A 27,368-nucleotide genomic window follows, 5' to 3' on the forward strand; every position below is an offset into this window, starting at 1 on the left:
ACCTACAATACAGTTATATTTCTCTGGAAAGAATTTTTATTTGGTTCTGCCTGGTTCTTATGGGCACTACCAGTCTAGAAACATTTGAAATCCTATTCATAAGTTGAAGTTTCTTTCACCATCCTATGAAAGAATCTTTGCTAACAAACTCTTCTGAAATTAAGTTGTTTACAACTTTCTGGGATGTGACATTTTTTATTTTCTCCCTCCTTGTCTCTTGTTCCCTTTCTTCTTTTTTATGTTTCATCTGCTTGACACCTAGGCAATTATCATATAGAAGGTAGGTTATTTTTCTTCAACATTTCCTGAGTTTAACGCTTCTGAATTCTACTTAATAGGTTTCTTATTTGACTTCCTACTTTGGCAGGCCCTAGGTTTGGATTCCCTATCTCTCAAACCAGAGGTCATCAATGCTGTTATTTAATTTTATTCGATTTGGCAAATGCATGCAGGGTAAAGATGGCTTTTTGTGTTTATTTTATTTCTTGGTTCATGCTCTTTTTGGAATTTAGAATTTGGCTTCATGATTTTTTAAATTATCTTGCTAGGTCTTTGATACTTTTAAAAAAGTTTAAAGACATTTTATTCAAAATTATTATTTGTTTTTAGTTGGAGGGTTCATCCAGATAACCTAACCCATCATTTTCAGGAGTGGAAGTTTTCCTTTAAGAAAGTTTCTTGTGTATACACCCGTAATGGTTAATTTTATGGTCAAGTTGGCTAGGCTATGAAAGGTAAACTCATTTTAAAAAATATTAAAAAATATATTGACCAAATGAATTTGGCCAAATACCCATCTAGATACTGCTGTGAAGGTGATTTTTAGGTGAGAGTAACATTTAAACCAGTAGACTTTAAATAAAGCAGATTTTGCTCCATAATGTGGGTGGTCTTCATCCAAACAGTTGAATGCCTTAAGAGGAAAAGACTCAAGTTCCCCAAGAAATAAGAAATTCTGCTTCTGGATTGCCTTTGGCCAAGTTTAGTATCAGCTCTTCACTGAGTGTTTAGCCTGCCGGCCTGCCCTGAACATTTCAGGTTTGCCAGACTCCCAGTCACATGAGCCGTTTCCTTAAAATAAATTTATCTCTCTCTATACATACACATCCTATTGGCTCTGTTTCTCTCAGTAATGCTGGTAATGCTTTCTGAAATAATACCTATCAGAATGGCTAGAATAAAAATTAGTGTTAACATCGAATGCTCGTAGGGATTTGGAGAAGCTTGATCACTCATACATTGCCAGTGAGAATGGGAAATGGTATTACCATTCTGGAAAACAGTTTGGCAGTTTCTTTCACAACCAAAAGTGGACTCTCTTCATTCAGCTCAGCAATTGTACTTTTGGACATTTATCTCTAAGAAATGAAAACTTAATGTCATATAGAAACTTGTATATGAATATTCATTCATGGCAGCCTTTTTCATAAAAACTCAGAACTGAAAACAGCTCAGATATCCCTCAGTGAGTAAGTTCATGGTAAACAAACCATAGTATGTCCATATCATGGACTATTACTCAGCTATAGAAAGGAATGAACTGTTGATACAACAGCTTAGATGAACTTCAAGGTGATTATTATGAGTGAAAAAAAATCCAATCTTTTTTTAATTAGGGAGATTAGCTAATTAATTAAGTGATCTCTGTACCTAGCGTGGGGCTCAAATTCACAACCCTGAGATCAAGACTTACATGTCCTACTGACTGAGCCAGCCAGGCGCTCATGAAAAGATCCAGTTAATAGGTCACATGATGTATATTTCCATTTATTTAATACTGTTGCAATAATGATTATAGAAATAGAGAACAGATTAGTGTAGTAGTGGGTATAGAAACTAAGAAGCTGCATGAGGGAACCATGGTTGATGGTACAGTTCTATATTTTGACTGCAGCAGTAGTTACATGAAGCTATAGATATAATAAACGTGCAAAAAATTAAACACACACACGAGTGGATGTATAACTGGTAGAGTTATTATAAATTATGTGGATAGTACCAATGTCAGATATACAGTTTTTATAGTGGACTATTATTCTGCATGATATTAACATTGAGAGAGGCTGGGTGAATGGTGTATAGAATTCCCTATACATTTCTTTCCAACTATCCATGAATTGATAATTGTTACTATGAAAAGTTGAGAAGTTTCTTGCAGTCTGATCCATACATTATCTGGGTCAAGAAAGATATATAAGTGTCTTGGTTTTTAATAAAAGATAGTTATTCCATTCTTCCTCTTTCAACTTTGTAGGGTTTAAAGACTGCATTACTATTAGTATTCATACCATCCTTATAGAATGCTGTATATCAAGGCAAAGTTAGGAAGCATAGTGTCTGGTAGCCTCGATACGAAGCAATTACTGAACTTTAGGAATCTAGCTTTTAGGATGTGGTGTGTAGGGGCATGCAGAAAATTTAGTCCCAACAGATACTAAAGTAACAGAAAAAGCCTCAGCCACAGAGGAACTGTGGGGGGATCATCATTGCTCAGTGTTTTATGTATCAAGATCAGAACAGTGATGACAAAACTGTTACTTAGTGTTAAACCTAGAGGATTCTAGGATACTGGTTGTTAAATTTTTATGGTAACTCTGCTTGTACTTTAAAAACTTAAATGATTTTTTTTCAGTTAAAACCTTTTTATATTACAGGAAATAAATGTTAATATGGAGAATGATTTTAAGACTGATTCGTCATCATCTACCTTTGCTTTTCCAAGTTCTTCAGAGACAATGTTTTCAATTCAACTATTAGATTTCAAAACAAGTTTACTGGAAGCATTAGAAGAGTTACGGATGAGAAGGGTAAGTTCATTTTTAAAATGCTTTTTGTAATCCGGGAACTTAATTTTGTCCAGCCATTTGGTTTAAGGAGAAAAAAAGGCCTAACAAAATAACTTCTTATTTTAAAAGAAGAAATACAGTCCAGATAATGAAGTAAAAGAGAAAAAGACAGATCTAGTTGATATCACAGAAGGAAAAATAATTTACAAAGCAAAAAGTAAAAAAGATTTTCAGGTTGTTAAACACTTAATTATCCAGCTAGTATTTACCGAGTGCCTTGGAGTGCATAGGTAGCACATAGTTAGACACTATGGCTGATAAAAAAAGAGTTGCTTTTCAGGAGATTACATTTTTGTTAAAGGCTATGAGATAGGTGCCTATGAGTGATTAAGTAATGAAACAGGGCAATACATTTTTTTAAAAAAAGATTTTATTTATTTATTTGACAGAGAGATCACAAGTAGGCAGAGAGAGAGAGAGAAGCAGGCTCCCCGCTGAGCAAAGAGCTTGATGCGGGGTTCAATCCCAGGACACTGAGATCATGACCTGAGCTGAAGGCAGCGGCTTAATCCACTGAGCCACCCAGGCGCCCCAAGGGCAATACCTTTTTAAGTGACAAAATAAATGTATGTAGTAAGTATTCTGATTCAAAGAATAATATGTCCTTATTATTTTTTTTTTTGAAGATTTTATTTCTTTATCTGACAGATCACGAGTAGGCAGAGAGACAGACAGAGATGGGGGGTTGCTGGGAAGCAGGCTCCCTGCCGAGCAGAGAGCCCGATGCGGAACTTGATCCCAGAACCCTGGGATCATGACCTGAGCTGAAGGCAGAGGCTTAACCCAACTGAGCCACTCAGGTGCCCCCAAAATGTCCTTATTTTTTAAAGTGGTAGCTCATGAGGTATTTGTTTAGAAGGGAAATATCTACATAAAATTGGGTTTTTGAAGATTTTTAAAAATTTATTTACTAGAGAGAGAAAGAGAAGAAGGAGAGAGAGAGAGTGAGTGAGTGAGCAGGGAGGAACAGAGGGAGAGAGAGGGCCAAGCTGGGAGCCAGACATGGGGCTTCATCCCACAACCCTGAGATCATGACCTGAGCTGAAATCAAGAGTCAGATGCTTAACCAATTGAGCCACCCAGGTGCCCCTATATAAAATTGTAAAAGTTGTTTGATTCAGCAGATCTGTATTGTTCAAAACCCCTTAAAAGCCCTTCATTTCTGAGACTCCGTGGATCTAAATTTGAAGCGTGTGTTGTCAGTTTTCTATAAGATGGGATAGGAGTTGTTAAGATTATGGAGTGAAAAAAAAAATAGACTATAAAACTACTGTAATAATGAACGAGGGATGGAGTCCTTAGGATTTATATATAACTCTGAAAATAGGACAGAAGAGACAGGAGGGTGCCTGGGTGGCTCAGTTGGTTAAGTGTCTGCCTTGGGTTCAGGTCAAGATTCCACGGTCCTGGGATTTAAAGGCCTATCAGGCTCTCTGCTCAGTGGGGAACCTGCTTCTCCCTCTCCCTCTGCCTGCTGCTCTGCCTGCTTGTGCTCTCTCTCTCAAATAAATGAATAAAATCTTAAAAAAAAAAAAAGAGAGAGAGAGAGACAGGAAGGAGAATCAGTAGAATTGGAGCTTTCCTGAAAATGAGCTCTGAAAAAAAAGGTCTGAAATAACATTTTTATTATGTGATTCTTGTTCTAGGATTTAAAAATATTGAAACTTGTTATCATAATAAGAAAATTTAATTACCACAATGTTTGTCCTATATAAAGATACTTATTATCTGTATAATTAAAACCTATTCAATAAAGAAATCCTGCTAAAAATGGATATGTTGGTTACACAGTAAAAAATGATTTTTGTAAGAATAACTTAAAGTGGTATCTTTTCTAAGTTAAAGCAACTTTAGGTAACTATTAAGAACTTCATATTCTGTTTTACTGTGATTCAAGCATTATATTTAGTCTGTTTATATTTCTAACTTAAAAATAAGCTTGTTTTAAAAGTCTTTTGAGAGTTTCAGTGTAGCAACAGGAATTGAGTTTTTAATAACTAAGTGCAGAAGTATATGCTACTTTAATTTTTTTAATTTTTTTTAAAGATTTTATTTATTTATTTGACAGACAGAGATCACAAGCAGGCAGAGAGTCAGGCAGAGAGAGAGGAAGGGAAGCAGTCTCTCTGTTGAGCAGAGAGCCCGATGTGGAGCTCGATCCTAGGACCCTGGGATCATGACCCGAGCTGAAGGCAGAGGCTTTAACCCACTGAGCCCCCTCGGCGCCCCAGTATATGCTACTTTTAATATTCTTCACTGAAAGAAGAACTTTATGAAGGGGAAAAAATTTTCCCCTTTATTGGAAAAAGAGATGTATTGGTTTTCACATTTACCATGATGTTAGCACTTTATTCCTATTGTGGAATTTAATTTTTCCTCCCATATTTTATTAGGGAAAATTTCAAAAATACAATTGTTGTTCAAAGGTCAACTGTACAATTAAATGTATAGTTCTTAAGTGCACCATTTCATGAGTTTTAACAAATGCTCATAACTGTGTCATCCAAATCCTTGTCAAGATACAGATCATTACTAATTTTCCCAGAGAGTTCCTCCATGTCATTTTTAACTTATTTCTCATCATTACCTATCCAGAAACCATTGTTCCATTTTTTCCCATCAGGGATTAGTTTATTTTACTCGCCATGATATTTTTGAGATTAATTTGCTATTTTATTTTATTTTAATTTTTATTATTTATTTATTTTTAATTTTTAAAATTAACATATAATGTATTATTAGCCCCAGGGGTACAGTTCTGTGAATCACCAGGTTTACACACTTCACAGCACTCACCATGGCACATTAATTTGCTATTTTAAACATCATTAGTTTTTTTTTTTTTTTTTTTTAAAGATTTTATTTATTTATTTGTCAGAGAGAGAGAGGGAGAGAGAGCAAGCACAGGCAGACAGAATGGCAGGCAGAGGCAGAGGGAGAAGCAGGCTCCCCTCCAAGCAAGGAGCCCGATGTGGGACTCGATCCCAGGACGCTGGGATCATGACCTGAGCCGAAGGCAGCTGCTTAACCAACTGAGCCACCCAGGCGTCCCTAGTTTTTTTTTAAATTTTTATTTTTTCAGTATTCCAAGATTCATTGTTTATGTACCACACCCAGTGCTCCATGCAATACATGTCCTCCTTAATACCCACCACTAGGCTCACCCAGCCCCCTCCCCCCGCTCCAAAATCCTCAATTTGTTTCTTAGTGTCCACAGTCTCTCATGATTTATCTCCCCCTCTGATTTCCCCCAACTCTCTTCTCCTCTCCATCTCCCAATGTCCTCCGTGTTATGCCTTATGTTCCACAAGTAAGTGAAACCATATGACAGTTGACTCTCTCTGCTTGACTTATTTCCCTCAGCATAATCTCCTTCAGTCCTGTCCATGTTGATACAAAAGTTGGGTATTCATCCTTTCTTATGGCTGAGTAGTACTCCATTGTATATATGGGCCACATCTTTATCCATTCATCTGTTGAAGGGCATCTTGGCTCTTTCCACAGTTTGGCGACTATGGCCACTGCTGCTATGGACATTGGAGTACAGATGGTCCTTCTTTTCACTATATCTCTATCTTTGGGGTAAATACCCGGTAGACAGACACATGAAAAGATGTTCACCATCATTAGCCATCAGGGAGATTCAAGTCAAAACCACAGTGAGATACCACCTTACACCAGTTAGAATGGCCAAAATCAACAAGACAGTAAACAAGTGTTAGAGAGGATGTGGAAAAAGGGGAACCCTCTTACACTGTTGGTGGGAATGCAAGTTGGTGCAGCCACTTTGGAAAACAGTGTGGAGATTCATTAAGAAATTAAAAATAGAACATCAGTAGTTTTTTTCCTTTTTATAGTTGACTACTATTCTGTTGTTTTTTTAAAAAAAATATTTTATTGAGGGAGGAGTCAAGATGGCGGAGAAGTAGCAGGCTGAGACTACTTCGGGTAGCAGGAGATCAGCTAGATAGCTTATCTAAAGATTGCAAACAACTACAAATCCAATGGGAGATCGAAGAGAAGAAGAACAGCAATTCTAGAAACAGGAAATCAACCACCTTCTGCAAGGTAGGACTGGCAGAGAAGTGAATCCAAAGCGACGGGAAGATAGACCGCGGGGGGAGGGGCCGGCTCCCGGCAAGCGGCGGAGCAACGGAGCACAAAATCGGGACTTTTAAAAGTCTGTTCCGCTGAGGGACATCGCTCCAGAGGCTTAACCGGGGTGAAGCCCATGCGGGGTCAGCGTGGCCTCAGGTCCCGCAGGGTCACAGAAGGATCGGGGTGTTTGAGTGTCGCAGAGCTTACAGGTATTAGAACGGGGAAGCCGGCTACAGAGACAGAGCCAAGGAGTGAGCTCTAAACTCGGGGTTACCTTGAACCGGTCGCAGGCTTGGTCAGCTCGGAGCGCGGCGGGAGGCCAGGGTGACGGGAGTAATTGGGCGCTGTTCTCTGGGGGCGCACTGAGGAGTGGGGCCCCGGGCTCTCAGCTCCTCCGGGCCGGAGACTGGGAGGCCGCCATCTTCATTCCCGTCCTCTGGAACTCTACGGAAAGCGCTCAGGGAACAAAAGCTCCCGAAAGCAAACCCGAGCGGATTACTCAGCCCCGCCCCTGGTAAGGGCGGTGCAACTCCGCCTGGGGCAAAGACGCTTGAGAATCACTACAACAGGCTCCTCCCCCAGAAGATCAACAAGAAATCCAGCCAGGACTAAGTTCACCTACGAAGGAGTGCAGTTTCAATACCAAGGAGAGCAGCGGAATTCCAGAGGAGGAGAAAGCAAAGCCGGAGCTCATGGCTTTCTCCCCATGATTCTTTAGCCTTGCAGTTAATTTTTTTTTCCTTTTTCAATTTTTTTTTTTCTTCTTCTGCTAAATTTTTTAAACTTTTACCCCTTTCTTTTTTAACGTTTTTTAACTAGTATATCTAATATGTTTTTTCCTTTTTATATTTTTTCTTTATTCATTTTCTTCTTTTAATTGTTTCATTTTTTATTTTTTATTTTATTTTATTTTATTTTTTTTTGTCTTTCTGAACCTCTTTTTATCCCCTTTCTCCCCCCTCACGATTGGGGATCTCTTCTGATTTGGTTAAAGCATATTTTCCTGGGGTTGTTGCCACCCTTCTAGTATTTTACTTGCTCCTTCATATACTCTTAACTGGACAAAATGACAAGGTGGAAAAATTCACCACAAAAAAAGAACAAGAGGCAGTACCAAAGGCTAGGGACCTAATCAATACAGACATTGGTAATATGTCAGATCAAGAGTTCAGAATGACGATTCTTAAGGTTCTAGCCGGACTCGAAAAAGGCATGGAAGATATTAGAGAAACCCTCTTGGAAGATATAAAAGCCCTTTCTGGAGAAATAAAAGAACTAAAATCTAACCAAGTTGAAATAAAACTATTAATGAGGTGCAATAAAAAATGGAGGCTCTCACTGCTAGGATAAATGAGGCAGAAGAAAGAATTAGCAATATAGAAGACCAAATGACAGAGAATAAAGAAGCTGAGCAAAAGAGGGACAAACAGCTACTGGACCATGAGGGGAGAATTCGAGAGATAAGTGACACCATAAGACGAAACAACATTAGAATAATTGGGATTCCAGAAGAAGAGGAAACAGAGAGGGGAGCAGAAGGTATATTGGAGAGAATTATTGGAGAGAATTTCCCCAATATGGCAAAGGGAACAAGCATCAAAATCCAGGGGGTTCAGAGAACCCCCCTCAAAATCAAAAAGAACAGGTCCACACGCCGTCACCTAATAGTAAAATTTACAAGTCTTAGTGACAAAGAGAAGATCCTGAAAGCAGCCCGGGAAAAGAAGTCTGTAACATACAATGGTAAAAGTATTAGATTGGCAGCAGACTTATCCACAGAGACCTGGCAGGCCAGAAAGAGCTGGCATGATATATTCAGAGCACTAAACGAGAAAAACATGCAGCCAAGAATACTATATCCAGCTAGGCTATCATTGAAAATAGAAGGAGAGATTAAAAGCTTCCAGGACAAACAAAAACTGAAAGAATTTGCAAACACCAAACCAGCTCTACAGGAAATATTGAAAGGGGTCCTCTAAGCAAAGAGAGACCCTAAAAGTAGTAGATCAGAAAGAAACAGAGACAATATACAATAACAGTCACCTTACAGGCAATACAATGGCACTAAATTCATATCTCTCAATAGTTACCCTGAATGTTAATGGGCTAAATGCCCCAATCAAAAGACACAGGGTATCAGAATGGATAAAAAAACAAAACCCATCTATATGTTGCCTACAAGAAACTCATCTTAAACCCGAAGACACCTCGAGATTTAAAGTGAGGGGGTGGAAAAGAATTTACCATGCTAATGGACATCAGAAGAAAGCAGGACTGGCAATCCTTATATCAGATCAATTAGATTTTAAGCCAAAGACTATAACAAGAGATGAGGAAGGACACTATATCATACTCAAAGGATCTGTCCAACAAGAAGATCTAACAATTTTAAATATCTATGCCCCTAACATGGGAGCAGCCAATTATATAAACCAATTAATAACAAAATCAAAGAAACACATCGACAATAATACAATAATAGTAGGGGACTTTAACACTCCCCTCACTGAAATGGACAGATCATCCAAGCAAAAGATCAACAAGGAAATAAAGGCCTTAAATGACACACTGGACCAGATGGACATCACAGATATATTCAGAACATTTCATCCCAAAGCAACAGAATACACATTCTTCTCTAGTGCACATGGAACATTCTCCAGAATAGATCACATCCTCGGTCCTAAATCAGGTCTCAACCGTTATCAAAAGATTGGGATCATTCCCTGCATATTTTCAGACCACAATGCTCTGAAGCTAGAACTCAATCACAAGAGGAAATGTGGAAAGAACCCAAATACATGGAGACTAAACAGCATCCTTCTAAAGAATGAATGGGTCAACCAGGAAATTAAAGAAGAGTTGAAAAAATACATGGAAACAAATGATAATGAAAACACAATGGTTCAAAATCTGTGGGACACAACAAAGGCAGTCCTGAGAGGAAAATATATAGCAGTACAAGCCTTTCTCAAGAAACAAGAAAGGTCTCAGGTACACAACATAACCCTACACCTAAAGGAGCTGGAGAAAGAACAAGAAAGAAACCCTAAACCCAGCAGGAGAAGAGAAATCATAAAGATCAGAGCAGAAATCAATGAAATAGAAACCAAAAAAACAATAGAACAAATCACTGAAACTAGGAGCTGGTTCTTTGAAAGAATTAATAAGATCGACAAACCTCTAGCCAGACTTATCAAAAAGAAAAGAGAAAGGACCCAAATAAATAAAATCATGAATGAAAGAGGAGAGATCACAACGAACACCAAAGAAATACAGACAATTATAAGAACATACTATGAGTAACTCTACGCCAACAAATTTGACAATCTGGAAGAAATGGATGCATTCCTAGAGACATATAAACTACCACAACTGAACCAGGAAGAAATAGAAAGCCTGAACAGACCCATAACCAGTAAGGAGATTGAAACAGTCATCAAAAGTCTCCAAACAAACAAAAGCCCAGGGCCAGATGGATTCCCGGGGGAATTCTACCAAACATTTAAAGAAGAACTAATTCCTATTCTCCTGAAACTGTTCCAAAAAATAGAAATGGAAGGAAAACTTCCAAACTCATTTTATGAGGCCAGCATCACCTTGATCCCCAAACCAGACAAGGATCCCTTCAAAAAAGAGAACTACAGACCAATATCTTTGATGAACACAGATGCAAAAATTCTCGCCAAGATCCTAGCCAATAGGATTCAGCAGTACATTAAAAGGATTATTCACCACGACCAAGTGGGATTTATTCCAGGGCTGCAAGGTTGGTTCAACATCCACAAATCAATCAGTGTGATACAGCACATTAATAAAAGAAAGAACAAGAACCATATGATACTCTTCATAGATGCTGAAAAAGCATTTGACAAAGTACAGCATCCCTTCCTGATCAAAACTCTTCAAAGTGTAGGGATACAGGGCACATACCTCAATATTATCAAAGCCATCTTTGAAAAACTCACCTCAAATATCATTCTCAATGGAGAAAAACTGAAAGCTTTTCCGCTAAGGTCAGGAACACGGCAGGGATGTCCATTATCACCACTGCTATTCAACATAGTACTAGAAGTCCTAGCCTCAGCAATCAGACAACAAAAGGAAATTAAAGGCATCCATATTGGCAAAGAAGAAGTCAAACTATCACTCTGCAGATGATATGATACTATATGTGGAAAACCCAAAAGCCTCCACTCCAAAACTGCTAGAACTTGTACAGGAATTCAGTAAAGTGTCAGGATATAAAATCAATGCACAGAAATCCGTTGCATTTCTCTACACCAACAAGACAGAAGAAAGAGAAATTAAGGAGTCAATCCCATTTACAATTGCATCCAAAACTATAAGATACCTAGGAATAAACCTAACCAAAGAGACTAAGAATCTATATTCAGAAAACTATAAAGTACTCATGAAAGAAATTGAGGAAGACTCAAAGAAATGGAAAAATGTTCCATGCTCCTGGATTGGAAGAATAAATATTGTGAAAATGTCTATGCTACCTAAAGCAATCTACACATTTAATGCAATTCCTATCAAAGTACCATCCATTTTTTTCAAAGAAATGGAACAAATAATCCTAAAATTTATATGGAACCAGAAAAGACCTCGAATAGCCAAAGGAATATGGAAAAAGAAAGCCAAAGTTGGTGGCATCACAATTCCGGACTTCAAGCCCTATTACAAAGCTGTCATCATCAAGACAGCATGGTACTGGCACAAAAACAGACACATAGATCAATGGAACAGAATAGAGAGCTCAGAAATAGACCCTCAACTCTATGGTCAACTAATCTTTGACAAAGCAGGAAAGAATGTCCAGTGGAACAAAGACAGCCTCTTCAACAAATGGTGTTGGGAAAATTGGACAGCCACATGCAGAAAAATGAAATTGGGCCATTTCCTTACACCACACACGAAAATAGACTCAAAATGGATGAAGGACCTCAATGTGAGAAAGGAATCCATCAAAATCCTTGAGGAGAACACGGGCAGCAACCTCTTCGACCTCAGCCGCAGCAACATCTTCCTAGGAACATCGCCAAAGGCAAGGGAAGCAAGGGCAAAAATGAACTATTGGGATTTTATCAAGATCAAAAGCTTTTGCACAGCAAAGGAAACAGTCAACAAAACCAAAAGACAACTGACAGAGTGGGAGAAGATATTTGCAAATGACATATCAGATAAAGGACTAGTGTCCAAAATCTATAAAGAACTTAGCAAACTCAACACCCTAAGAACAAATAATCCAATCAAGAAATGGGCAGAGGACATGAACAGACATTTCTGCAAAGAAGACATCCAGATGGCCAACAGACACATGAAAAAGTGCTCCACATCACTCGGCATCAGGGAAATACAAATCAAAACCACAATGAGATACCACCTCACACCAGTCAGAATGACTAAAATTAAGAAGTCAGGAAATGACAGATGCTGGCGAGGATGCGGAGAAAGGGGAACCCTCCTACACTGTTGGTGGGAATGCAAGCTGGTGCAGCCACTCTGGAAAACAGCATGGAGGTTCCTCAAAAAGTTGAAAATAGAACTACCCTATGACCCAGCAATTGCACTGCTGGGTATTTACCCTAAAGATACAAACGTAGTGATCCGAAGGGGCACGTGCACCCAAATGTTTATAGCAGCAATGTCTACAATAGCCAAACTATGGAAAGAACCTAGATGTCCATCAACAGACGAATGGATAAAGAAGATGTGGTATATATACACAATGGAATACTATGCAGCCATCAAAAGAAAAGAAATCTTGCCATTTGCGATGACGTGGATGGAACTAGAGGGTATCATGCTTAGCGAAATAAGTCAATCGGAGAAAGACAACTATCATATGATCTCCCTGATATGAGGGAGAGAAGATGCAACATGGGGGGTTAAGGGGTAGGAGAAGAGTAAATGAAACAAGATGGGATTGGGAGGGAGACAAACCATAAATGACTCTTAATCTCACAAAACAAACTGAGGGTTGCTGGGGGGAGGGGGGTTGGGAGAAGGGGGGTGGGGTTATGGACATTGGGGAGGGTATGTGCTATGGTGAGTGCTGTGAAATGTGTAAACCTGGCGATTCACAGACCTGTACCCCTGGGGATAAAAATATATTATATGTTAAAAAAATAATAATAAAATTTAAATTAAAAAAATATTTTATTTATTTATTTGACAGAGAGAGAAGTCACAGGTAGGTAGAGAGGCAGACAGAGGGGGAGGGCAAAGGAGGCTCCTCGCTAAGCAGAAAGCCTGATATGGGGTTCGATCCCAGAACCCTGAGATCATGTCCTGAGCCGAAGGCAGAGGCTAAACCCACTGAGCCACCCAGGTGCCCCCACTACTATTCTATTATATAAATATAACACAATTTGTCTATCAGTTGGTGGACGCCTGGGTGGTGTTTAGTTGGTGGCTCTTATGAATAAATCTACCGGAATATTTTTGTACAAAATGTTGGGCAGGCATGTATGACACAGCTAAGCAAGAAAATACCTTATTTGTGTCCTGTTTATGAGGTGTTGTTTACCTCATATGCCCTCCCTGCTCTCCTGAGTCTTCACTGAACAATTTTAATATTTCCCTTTGGTTTTCTGTGAAGAGATATTTTTATTTAGCATTTTAAAAAGAAAACAAAAAAGAATGAGATCCAATCAAAAGTAATAACTGTTTAATTTGTAAAACTAAAAAATGTAGAACTAAAATACTGAACTACAGTTATTGATATATTTGGGTGGAATTGATTCTTTTTCTTTTTTTAAAAAAAGATTTTATTTATTTATTTGACAGACAGAGATGATAAGTAGGCAGAGAGGCAGGCAGAGAGAGAGGGGGGATGAGCCCGATGTGGGGCTTGATCCCAGGACCCTGAGATCATGACCTGAGCTGAAGGCAGAGGCTTAACCCACGGAGCCACCCGGGCATCCCAGGGGAATTGATTCTTAGGTCCTTGTATTGTTCAGGAGGTAAGATATTGACCAACTATAGACTTCATTTAGTTATGAAGACATATTAAAAATTTCAGATTAATCAGCAAATGAATAGGGTTTGTATCTTCCTAAATAGTAGAAAGAAAACATGCAATCATGGTAAGTTATCTTTGATTTGATGTTGGAAATAGCTGTAAAGAAAGAGTAATTTTAGGTTTTAGCGGTCTCTGAAGCTTTATTCTGGTTAAAAATATTGATGCTGTCTTCTATATATTCCAGAAACTGGCCCAGCTAATCTACATTTTTTTTTTCTGATTAGTTTTAATACTGTAAGTTCTGTTAATGGAAAACTAAAGGCTTTCTTTTCTCTTTTCTTTCTCCCCTCCCCTGTCCTTGCCAGAAAATGTCTTTATTTTGCCATAGATTTGTAAATTGCCATTTATGTTCTGTTAGTATTTTGAAGAGATTTTGTTGAATTCTTTTGTTGCATTTGAGAACTTGATGTTCATTTAATTATCTCTCTGTAGGTAATCCGTCACTTTTTTTTGCTCTGTGGAGTTTTTTTCTTCTTTTTTTAAATCTTTAATGATCTGCAGTTTTTATGACTCTGTTTTTATGACTTTTCATGTGCATGACTTATTGGTTCCTGAATCTTAGGAAAATTTTCAGCCATGATCTTTTTGAGAATTGCCTCTTCCTTATTTCTTCTGTTACTTTCTTCTGGAACTCCCGTTAGATCATATGTTGGACCATGTCATTTTATCTTTTATGATTCTTAACTCTTTCATATTTTTCATGTGTTTACCTCTCTACTGCATTCAGCGTGTTTTGTTTTGTTGTTTCCTAATTGTCTCTTTGGATGTTTTTACTTGCTTAGAGTTTTATATTTCAGTGATTATGTTTTTCATTTCTGTGTTCCTTCAAAGAATCTGCTATGGTCTGGATATTTGTGTCCCTCCAAAATTCAAATGTCGTAACCTAATGTCCAGTGTGATAGTATTAGGCAGTAGGATCTTTGGGAGGTGATTAAGGTATGAGGGATAGATCCCTGCTAGATGGGATTAGTACTCTAACAGAGCTCCCTAGCCCCATATACAATTTGAGGTTATGAACTGGAGATCATCTGTCACCAGAAAAAGAATCTGGCCATGTGGCATCCCAATCTTAGATTTCCAGTCTCCACAACTGTGAGAAATTAATTTCTGTTGCTTTTAAGCACTTAGTCAGTGGTATTTTATTATAGAACACTGAACAGGTTAAGACAGCATCTAAAAATTTAATGTCAGTCAGAACTCAGGGGGATTTTTTCAGAATTTGGCAGGATGATTCTGAAGTTTTATCTATAGGAAAATGTATGAATATATACATATATCAAATTATTATGTTGTATACCTTAAGCTAATACATTAATAATGTATTATTATTATAATGTATTATTATATATGTGTCAATTTTATCTCAGCAAAATCGGAAAAAAAGTGAGTATAGACAAGAAGCTTTTCAAAAGGTAAGAATGAAGTGCTACATGCTTTATCAGATATTAAAACATGCCCTTATCTTATAATAATTAAAAATGTGACACTGTTGTAGGAATAAGCAAACCAGTAAAAGAATAAATGAGTCCAGTGGCGAAAATAATGATAGATAGTCAATAAATGACTTTAGTCAATAAATTCACAATACTTCATATACAAAAATAAATTTTAGAAAAAATCAAATGCAAAGGAAATGAGACTTAATTTTTATAGGTTCAGTAATAGAGATTACCCTACCTAAAAGAAAAGATTGCTATTTATGGTGACATACAAACTATTAGCTTCTATGGGATAAAAGCTGCCATAAACAAAGTCTAAAAACCAGTGGCTGAGAGAAAATATTTGCCTCATGTAAAATGGAAGAAAGGATAAATATCTTATTTATAAAACATTCATACAAATCAAAATCCTACAAATCTGCAAGACCCAAGTGTGATGAATACAAAGAAAATCACACTTGGATGCATCATAGAAGGACTATAATCAAATGGAAAATCTTAAAGGAAGCCAGAAGTAGAAAAAGGGCCATTATTTTCAAAGGCACAGTAATACAATTGGCAGTGGACTTCTCAGTAATAATTATTCAGCCCCAAAGACAATGCAGTGACGCTTTGAAGTACTAAAAGAATAACTGCCAACCTAGAAATCTCTTCTCCTAAAATATCTTCAAAAATTAAAGTGTGAATCTCAAGCTAATTAAATTTTGAGCAAATCTTTCTAAGAAAGAAGCCAGATCTAAGAGGCTGTGCAATATCCAGTGCATTTATAGGACTTTCTGGAAGATACAAAACTATAGGGATGGAAAACAAATCTGTGATTGACAAGTGTTGATAGGCATTGACTGTAAATGGAATGCATAAAAGAATTTTGGGGAGTGATAGACTATTCTGTATGGTAAAGTAGTAGTGGAAGCATTACTCTGTATGTCAAAACCCATAAAATTACACCACAAACTGAACTATACAGTATGTGAAAATTCAGTCAGGATTCAGGAGCATTCCAAGATGGAATGCAGACTGTGAAAATACCTGTAACTGTTTCACTAACCAAATGACATCACTTTAGTGAAAGAAATTGGTGGGAAGAGACCCTGACTTAAGTAATTTTGGAAAACAGTATCGGATGAGATACTGTAAGGATAACACCAAAAAGTTATATAAACACTCTCTCTAGTTGGTTAATTTGTTTCTCATGGGAGTAAGACTGAAACTACAGGTATGTCAGGGTTGAACAAATAAGCAAAAATTGTAGATAATGAGAAGTAGGTAGAATGTTTTTCTCTGTTGAAGAAAGAAGTTACAGATAAGCTAGACTAAGCTCTATGGTGCTAGATTAGAGTTGGAGATACCAGCATGAACTCACGATTTCATTGTATGCAGATAAAAAGATACAGAAATATAGACGTATGTATGTACATCAATTAGTATATTCTAGCTCTGCTGAAAAAGCCTAGAAATAGTGATACCCCAGTATCAGCAACCATATAAAAAACCAGATCTTGGTTCTAAATATCATTATCTAATAAAAGAAACCAGGACTTCTTGGAGAAATGGCTTATTCCAGGGCTGGATATCTTGTAGTGCTGCAAAGTAAGGAACACCTCAAAAGAATATAGAAGCCAACCTGAAAGAGCTTCTCATGAACAAAGCTGGAACAATTTGAGCAACAAAATAAATAATGATAGTATTGGATAATAACCCAAAGAATAGAGTAAATATCCATTATTTCCTACTGATAAAAATATATGATTGAATAAATAAATGGGGGAGACAGAACAAATCTTCTTTGCAAGAGATTCCAATTAATAAATGTAGAAGGAAGGAGAGAAATAGAAAATTGCACTTAAAACATTATAGTAATAATCGCTACAGGCAAGATCCACTAATGAATACTAATATTAGTGGGTGAAACTCATAGGTGAAACAGAATAGTTGCATAGCAGTTTCTTCCCCCAAATTATTTGGTAAGTTACTGTAAATTAAAAAAAATTGAAGTATAATTAACATACAGTGTTATATTAGTTTCAAGTATACAACATATTGATTCAACAATCTTACATATTACTCAGTGCTCACAAAATCAAAGTAGTCCCCATTTGTCACCATACTATGTTACTACAATATTATTGACTATCTTCCTTATGTTACTACAATATTATTGACTATATTCCTCATGCTGTAATTTTCATGTGCATGACTTATTTTATAACTGGAAGCTTAATACTTCTTAATTTCCTTTATCTATTTCACCCATCTGTCCACCCACTTCTCCTCTAGCAAACACCAGTTTGTTCTTGTATTTAAGAGTCTGTTTGTTTGTTTCTGTGTTCATTTGTTTTGTTTTTAGACCCCACATGTAAGTGAAATTCTATGGCACTTGTCTTTCTGTATCTGAATTATTTCACTTAGCATAGAACCGTTAAGCCCATCCATGTTGTCCCAAATGGCAAGATCTCATTCTTGTTTATGGCTGAGTGATATTCCATTGTAAATACATACCACATTTTCATTATCCACCTATTAGTGGGAACTTGGGTTGCTTCTATGATTTGGCTATTGTGAATAATGCTGTAGTAAACATCATGGTGTATCTGTCTTTTTGAATTAGTGTTTTTGTTTTCTTTAGGCAAATACCCAGTAATGGAATTACAGGATCTTACAGTATTACAATTTTTAATTTTTTAAAAGATTTTATTTATTTATTTGACAGACAAAGATCACAAGTAGGCAGAGAGGCAGGCAGAGAGAGAGGAAGAAGTAGCCTCCCTGCTGAACAGAGAGCCTGTTGTGGGGCTTGATCCCAGGACCCTGGGATCACAACCTGAGCTGAAGGCAAAGGCTTTAACCCACTGAGCCACCCAGGCGCCCCTACAATTTTTAATTTTTTGAGGTATCTCCTTACTGTTTCCTGTAGCAGCTGCACCAGTTTACCTTTCCATCAACAGTGCGCAAGAGTTCCTTTTCCTCTACATCTTCACCAACACTTGTCATTTCTTAACTTTTTGATTCTAGGTGTTCTGACAAGTGTAAGGTGATATCTCATTGTGGTTTTGGTTTGCATTTCTCTGTTGATTAATGATGTTGGACATCTTTTCATGTGTCTGTTGGTCATTTCCATGTCTTCTTTGGAAAAATGTTCAGGTCTTCTGCCCATCTTCAGTTTAATTATTTTTTTGGCATTGATTTGTATGTATTCTTTTTTTAATTGAAGCATAGTTGACACACAGTGTTTCATTAGTTTCAGGTGTACAACATAGTGATTTGACAAGTTGTGCTCACCACAAGTGTAGCTACCATCTGTCATCATATAATACTGTGTAAGTTCTTTATATTTTGGATATTAACCCTTTTTCAGATATATCATTTGCAGATATCTTCTCTTATTCAGTAGGTTGCCTTTTAGTATTGTTGATGCTTTTCTTCCCTATACAGAAGCTTTTTATTTTATTGTAGTCCCAATAGTTTACTTTTTTCCCCTTGCCTGAGGAGGCATGTCTAGAAAAATGTTGCTAAGGCCAAAATCCAAGGCCAATTACATATGTTTTCTTCTAGGACTTTTATGGTTTCAAGTCTCAGGGTTAGGTCTTTAATCCACTTTGAGTTTATTTTCGTGTATGGTATTAGAAAGTGGTCCAGTTTCATTCTTTGCATGTAGCTGTCCAGTTTTCCCAACATTATTGAGGAGACTATCTTTTCCTCATTGTATATTCTTGCCCCACCCTGCTGTAGATTAATTGACCATATATTGATGGGTTTATTTCTTGGTACTCTCTCTTTTTTTTTTTTTTTTTTTTTTTTTTTAGAGAGAGAGAGATCACGTGCAGGGTTGGGAGAAGGGTAGAGAGAGAAGCAGACTCCCTGCTGAGCAGGGAGCCCAGTATCGACTCAATCTCAGGACCTTGAGATCATGACCTGAGCTGAAGGCAGATACTTAACCGACTGAGCCATCCAGGTGCCCTAGGCTTTGTTTGGTTCTGTTGGACTATGTAACTGTTTTTGTGCCAGTACCATATTATTTTGATTCCTATAGCATTGTAGTATATCTTGAAATCTGGGATTGTGATACCTCCAGCTTTGTTTTTTCTCAAGATTGCTTTGGCTATTCAGGGCCTTTTGTGGTTCCATAAAAATTTTAGTATTGTTTGTTCTAGTTCTGTGAAAAATGCTGTTGGTATTTTGATAGGGATTGCACTGGATCTGTAGATTCCTTTGAGTAGTATGGACAGTTTAACAATTTTAATTCTTTCAATCCATGAGCACTGAGTATCTTTCCATTTGTTTTTGTTGTCTTAAGTTATTTTAATGAATGTTTTCTAGTTATTCCTTTGAGTAGTATGGACATTTTAACAATTTTAATTCTTTCAATCCATGAGCACTGAGTATCTTTCCATTTGCTTTTGTTGTCTTCAATTTTTTTCACTAATGTTTTCTAGTTTTCTGGCTAAATTTATTTTAAGGTATTTTATGATTTTTGGTGTAATTGTAAATGGGATTTTTTTCTTAATTTCTCTTTCTGCTTTTTCATTATTGGTATACAGAGATTGATTTTGTATCTTTCAATTTTACTGAATTCATGTAACAATTCTAGTAGTTTTTTGATGGAGTCTTTCAGGTTTTCTGTAAATAGTATCTTGTTATCTGCAGATAAAGAGTGTTTTACTTCTTCCTTACCAGTTTTGATGAATTTTCTTCCTTTTTCATGTCTGATTGCTGTTGCTAAGACTTCCAGTACTATGTAGAATAAAAGTGATGAGAGTGGACATCTTTGTCTTATTCCCAGTCTTAGAGGAAAAGCTCTCAGTTTTTCACCATTGAATATGATTTATCTGTGGGTTTTTCAAATATGGCCTTTATTATGTTGAGGTATGTTCCTTCTAAACTCACTTTGTTGAAAACTTTTATTAAGAATGTATGTTGAGGGGGGGGAGACAAGATGGCGGAGAAGTAGGAGGAGGCGCCATTTCAACCTGTACCCTAAAGTGAGCTGATTACCTACTAAAGAACTCCGATCACCCATGAAATCAGCCTGAGATCAGAATTAGACACATCTGGATCTCTATGGGGGCAGAAGACGCCAGTGGGCAGGTAAAGCAGAGTGGGAACATTGGACTGATATCGGAAGATAAACAAAAGGAGGAGGGAGCCACCAGAGGTGACCCATTGGAAAGTAATATGAGAGTGCCCTGCGTCTGGGGACCAGCATTAACTTGGAGTCTGGTTGAAAGCACTCAAAAAGAGCAAAGGATCGCGGGGGGAAATTGTGGGAATTGGGGTGGTTAGGGCCAGGGGCTTTAGTCCCTGGACCCAGGACAGCCACCCCTGGCGCTGAGCCAGAGAGAGTGCTGCGGAGAAACTAGGTCTTGGTTCCCGAGCTGCCAGTGCACCGAAAACGCGTGTGGTCCGGCTCCCGTGAGGGGCTGGGACCCTCACCAGCCGGCAGAACGCCACACTGTACTATCAGAGCCTGGGACGCGCGCGTGTCCCTCACCCTCCCTGAGAGAGGTGCGCGCAAGCCCGGCGCTCTTAGACCCAGAAAGACCAGGCACTCCCATCCTGGGCCAGCGGGAAAATCTCAGCATGCGTTCGCTGCTTGGAACCTCTCTGGAGGTCTGGAGCTGCCCAGACAGCCGCCACTGTCGTGGTTTTGGGTACAAGCAGGAGTTCCTGTGTCCCCAGGGACCGTGACTTGGAGCCTGCTCTGCCAGCGGCCGAGGGGGAACTTAATGTGCTCTGGAGACCCAGAGGGGAACAGACTGAGGCTTCTCTCCGAAAGGGAGGTCAGGGTGCAGTTTGCTTTCCTCTAAATCTCCAAAAACCGGAGCGCCTGGGTGGCTCAGAGGGTTAAGCCTTTGCCTTCAGCTCAGGTCATGATCTCAGGGTCCTGGGATCGAGCCCCACGTTGAGTTCTCTGCTCAGCAGGGAGCCTGCTTCCCCATTTCTATCTGCCTACCTCTCTGCCTACTTGTGATCTCTCTGTCAATTAAAAAAAAAAATCTTTAAATCTCCAAAAACTATTAAAAGCTGTCAAGGCGAGAGAAAAGAAAGGAAAAAACATGAAAACTTCCAGAGAACAAAAGCCTGAAAAACCGGTTTCCTCAGAGCCCACCCTCTTGAGGGGGTTGGGAGGACTTAACTCAGGGAATATTGTCTGAAAACCCACAGGGCGGGCCCCTCCCCCAGAGAACCAACCAGGAAAAAAAAAGTGGGGGGGGGGGAACCAAACGATAAGAGAACAACCACCACTACTTCATAGATACAACTTTTGTTTTTGATTTGTTCCCACTATTCTGGTTCATTGTTTTTTTTTATATAGATAATTTTTTAACCTACTTACCATCACAGTGAGATGTCCAGTACATCAAATTCCATAATAACCTTTTAACCTGAACTTTTTGATACATATACCCGTGTTTTTCTTTTGCTTTTCTATTTTTTTTAAATTTTAGTTTAGTTTAGTTTATTCTTTTTTTTTATTTTTATTTTTTAATACTCATATGGAGTTAAACTTCAAGGTAATCCCCTTTCCCCAACCAATGCTACCCCTATAGGTAAACCAATTTTTAATCCCCCTTTATCTTAGGAAAGTTGAGTCCTTTAACAAAGATATCAAGATACATCCAGGAAGAATCAAAATAACCTTCCTCAACCACACTGAGAATTTATAACCACTCTCCCATCTTTTTCTTCCACCAGTGTTTCTGTGTATTTGTGTTTGTCCTGATAGTATGTAAATCTTATACTTGGGGTTCTTTTTGACGAGTTTCTTCTTCTTCTTCTTTTTTTTGCTTTTATATATATATATATTTTTTTTTTTTTTCTCTTGTCATATACTTTTACCAGTCTTTTTGTTTGTCTGTTTTTGTTTGTATACTTCATAAATCTTACCTTGGGGCACATTTGGGCTGAGACTTCTCTTTTATCTTCCCTTTTTTTCCTCTCTCTCTCTCTCTCTCTCTCTCTCTTTTTCTTTTTCTTTTCTTTTTTCTCTCATTTGGGTGGGGAATCCTGATTGCTCAGAAGCGTTCCAGGGTGCACCTTGACTGCACCATGGTAGATACATCCAGCTACATCCGTTCAGCCATCTCTCACCAAAATGACTAGGAGGAGGAATGCCCAACAGAAGAAAAATACAGAGGATGGGCCTTCTGCAACAGAGCTAATGGCTATCAACATAGACACTATGTCGGAAAGAGAATTCAGGCTAACAATTACCCAGGCAATAGCTAGGCTGGAGAAAGCCATGGATGACCAAACAGAATTGATTAGGGCAGAACTGAAAGCCACCAGGGATGATGTTCACAATATTAGGGCAGAACTGAAAGCCACCAGGGATGATGTTCACAATGCTCTCAATGAGTTCCAATCTAATCTAAATTCTCTAAAAGTTAGGGTAACTGAGACAGAAGATAGAATTAGTGATCTGGAGGACAAACAGAGAGAAAGGATCAGGAGAAAGCCTGGAACAAACAGCTTAGAAGCCACGAAAACAGAATCAGGGAAATAAATGATGCCATGAAACGTTCCAACGTCAGAATTATTGGAATCCCTGAAGGGGAGGAGAATGAAAGAAGTCTAGAAGATATAGTGGAACAAGTTCTTCATGAAAATTTTCCCAATCTCGCAAATGGAACCAGCGTTCATGTACTAGAGGCAGAACGGTCTCCCCCCCAAGATTATAGATTCCAAAAAAACGTCTAGGCACCTGATAGTAAAATTGAGAAATCATAATTGTAGATACAATCTCTTGAAAGCCGCTAGGACAAAGAGGCTCCTTACATACAGAGGAAAGCCTATCAGAATAACGTCAGACCTGTCCACAGAAACCTGGCAAGCCAGAAAGGGCTGGCAAGATAAATTCAGGGCACTAAATGAAAAGAACATGCAGCCAAGAATACTTTATCCAGCAAGACTGACATTCAAAATAGATGGAGAGATAAAGAGTTTCCAAGACCGACAAGGCTTAAAAGAGTATGCGACCACCAAGCTGACACTGCAGGAAATGTTAAGGGGGGTTCTATAAAAGAGGAAAAATCCTAAGAATAGCATTGACCAGAAATATAGAGACAATCTACAGAAAGAAAGACTTCAAAGGTAACACGATGTCAATAAAAACATACCTATCAATAATCACTTTCAATGTGAATGGCCTAAATGTGCCCATAAAACGACAAAGGGTTGCAGATTGGGTAAAACGACAGGACCCATGTGTTGTCTACAAGAGACCCATTTCGAACCTAAGGATACACCCAGACTGAAAGTGAAGGGATGGAGAAGCATTTTTCATGCCAATGGACCTCAAAAGAAGGCCGGGGTATCGATTCTCATATCAGATAAATTAGATTTTAAACTAAAGACTGTAGTCAGAGATACAGAAGGACACTACATAATTCTTAAAGGGACTATCCACCAAGATGATCTAACAATTGTAAATGTCTACGCCCCCAATATGGGAGCAGCCAATTACACAAGAAAACTATTAATCAAGATAAAGAGTCATATTGATATGAATACATTAATAGTCGGAGATCTTAACATGCCTCTCTCAGTAATAGACAGATCATCGAAGCAGAAAATCAATAAAGAAACAAGAGCATTGAGTGACACATTGGACCAGATGGACCTCATAGATATATACAGAACATTCCACCCTAAAACAACAGAATACTCATTCTTCTCAAGTGCACATGGAACCTTCTCAAGAATAGACCACATACTGTGTCACAAATCAGGACTCAACCAATACCAAAAGACTGAGATTATTCTCTGCATATTCTCAGATCACAATGCTTTGAAACTGGAGCTCAATCACAAGGAAAAGTTTAGAAGGAACTCAAACACCTGGAAGCTAAAGACCACCTTGCTTAAGAATGCTTGGACCAACCAGGAGATCAAAGAAGAACTGAAACAATCCATGGAAACCAATGAGAATGAAGACACTTTGGTCCAAAACCTATGGGATACAGCAAAGGCGGTCCTAAGGGGGAAACACATAGCCATCCAAGCCTCCCTCAAAAAAATTGAAAAATCCAGAACACAGCAGCTGTCTCTACACCTTAAAGAACTGGAGAATCAACAACAAATCAAACCAACTCCACACATAAGAAGGGAAATTATCAAGATTAGAGCAGAGATCAATGAGGTAGAAACTAGAGATATAGTAGAATGTATCAATGAAACTAGAAGCTGGTTTTTGAAAGAATCAATAAGATCGATAAACCATTGGCCACACTAATCCAAAGGAAAAGAGAGAAAGCTCAAATTAATAAAATTATGAATGAAAAGGGAGAGATCACAACTAACACCAAGAAAGTAGAAACAATCATCAGAAGTTATTATCAACAGTTATATGCCAATGAGCTAAGCAACCTAGATGAAATGGATGCATTCCTGGAAATCTATAAACTCCCAAAATTGAACCAGGAAGAAATTGACAACCTGAATAGACTGATATCTGGTAACGAGATTGAAGCAGTGATCAAAAACTTCCCAAAAAACAAGAGCCCAGGACCTAACAGATTCCCTGGGGAATTCTACCAAACTTTCAAAGAAGAAATAACACCTATTCTCCTGAAGCTGTTTCAAAAAATTGAAGCAGAAGGAAAACTTCCAGACTCTTTTTATGAAGCCAGCATTACCCTGATCCCCAAACCAGGCAAAGACCCTACCAAAAAGGAGAATTTCAGACCAATATCACTGATGAATATGGATGCTAAGATTCTCAACAAGATCCTAGCAAACAGGATCCAACAGCACATTAAAAAGATTATCCACCATGACCAGGTGGGATTCATCCCTAGGTTACAAGGGTGGTTCAACATTCACAAATCAATCAATGTGATAGAACAAATCAGTAAGAGAAGAGAGAAGAACCATATGGTCCTCTCAATTGATGCAGAAAAAGCATTTGACAAAATCCAGCATCTGTTCCTGATTAAAATGCTTCAAATTATAGGGATAGAGGGAACATTCCTGAACTTCATAAAATCTATCTATGAAAGACCCACAGCAAATATCATCCTCAATGGGAAAATGCTCGCAGCCTTCCCACTGAGATCAGGAACACGACAATGATGCCCACTCTCACCACTCTTGTTCAACATAGTATTAGAAGTCCTAGCAACAGCAATGAGACAACAAAGAGAAATGAAAGGTATCCAAATTGGCAATGAAGAAGTCAAACTCTCTCTCTTCGCAGATGACATGATTCTTTATATGGAAAACCCAAAAGACTCCACCCCCAAACTACTAGAACTCATACAGCAATTCAGTAACATGGCAGGATACAAAGTCAATGTACAGAAATCAGTGGCTTTCTTATACACTAACAATGAAAATACAGAAAGGGAAATTAGAGAATCGATTTCATTTACTATAGCACCAAGAACCATAAGGTACCTGGGAATAAACCTAACCAAAGAGGTAAAGGATCTGTACTCGAGGAACTACAGAACACTCATGAAAGAAATTGAAGACACAACAAGATAGAAGACCATTCCATGCTCTTGGATTGGAAGAATAAACATTGTTAAAATGTCTATACTGCCTAGAGCAATCTATACTTTTAATGCCATTCCGATCAAAATGCCACCGGTAATTTTAAAAGAGCTGGAGCAAATAATCCTAAAATTTGTATGGAATCAGAAGAGACCCTGAATCGCTAAGGAAATGTTGAAAAACAAAAATATAAAACTGGGGGCATCACATTACCTGATTTCAAGCTTTACTATGAAGCTGTGATCACCAAGACAGCATGGTACTGGCATAAAAACAGACACATAGACCAGTGGGACAGAGTAGAGAGCCCAGATAGGGACCCTCAACTCTATGGTCAAATAATCTTCGACAAAGCAGGAAAAAATATACAGTGGAAAAAGTCTCTTCAATAAATGGTGCTGGGAAAATTAGACAGCTATGTGTAGAAGAATGAAACTCGACCATTCTCTTACACCATACACAAAGATAAACTCAAAATGGATAAAAGACCTCAATGTGAGACAGGAATCCATCAGAATCCTAGAGGAGAACATAGGCAGTAACTCTTCAGTATCAGCCACAGCAACTTCTTTCAAGATATGTCTCCAAAGGCAAAGGAAACAAAAGCAAAAATGAACTTTTGGGACGTCATCAAGATCAAAAGCTTCTGCACAGCAAAGGAAACAGTCAACAAAGAGGCAACCCACGGAATGGGAGAAGGTATTTGCAAATGACAGTATAGACAAAAGGTCGATATCCAGGATCTATAAAGAACTTCTCAAACTCAACACACACAAAACTGATAATCATATCAAAAAATGGGCAGAAGATGTGAACAGACACTTCTCCAATTAAGACATACAAATGGCTATCAGACACATGAAAAAATGTTCGTCATCACTAGCCATTAGGGAGATTCAAATTAAAACCACATTGAGGTACCACCTTACACCAGTTAGAATGGCCAAAATTAGCAAGACAGGAAACAACATGTGTTGGAGGGGATGTGGAGAAAGGGGAACCCTCTTACACTGTTGGTGGGAATGCAAGTTGGTGCAGCCACTTTGGAGAACAGTGTGGAGATTCCTCAAGAAATTAAAAATAGAGCTTCCCTATGACCCTGCAATTGCATTACTGGGTATTTACCCCAAAGATACAGATGTAGTGAAAAGAAGGGCCATCTGTACCCCAATCTTCATAACAGCAATGGTCACGGTCGCCAAACTGTGGAAAGAACCAAGATGCCCTTCAACGGATGAATGGATAAGGAAGATATGGTCCACATACACTATGGAGTGTTATGCCTCCAACAGAAAGGATGAATACCCAACTTCTGTAGCAACATGGACGGGACTGGAAGAGATTATGCTGAGTGAAATAAGTTAAGCAGAGAGAGCCAATTATCATATCGTTTCACTTATTTGTGGAGCATAACAAATAACATGGAGGACATGGGGAGATGGAGAGAAGGGAGTTGAGGGA

At 38.2% G+C, this 27,368-nt stretch overlaps 1 protein-coding gene across 1 annotated transcript in view; it reads left to right on the forward strand.

Moving 5' to 3' along the window:
- The first annotated feature begins 2,660 nt into the window (after positions 1 to 2,660).
- The window catches only part of LOC111149828 (coiled-coil domain containing 73), a 136,647-nt gene continuing 111,939 nt past the window's right edge, over positions 2,661 to 27,368 (forward strand). The window contains exon 1 of the mRNA XM_022507119.1: positions 2,661 to 2,807. Coding sequence (XP_022362827.1) covers positions 2,670 to 2,807 — 138 coding nt within the window. The 5' untranslated portion in view covers positions 2,661 to 2,669. The remainder of the gene's footprint in view (positions 2,808 to 27,368) is intronic.

The sequence above is a fragment of the Enhydra lutris genome, unplaced genomic scaffold (assembly GCF_002288905.1).
Source record: "Enhydra lutris kenyoni isolate GAN:26980312 unplaced genomic scaffold, ASM228890v2 scaffoldscaffold22, whole genome shotgun sequence".
Lineage (NCBI taxonomy): Eukaryota > Metazoa > Chordata > Mammalia > Carnivora > Mustelidae > Enhydra > Enhydra lutris.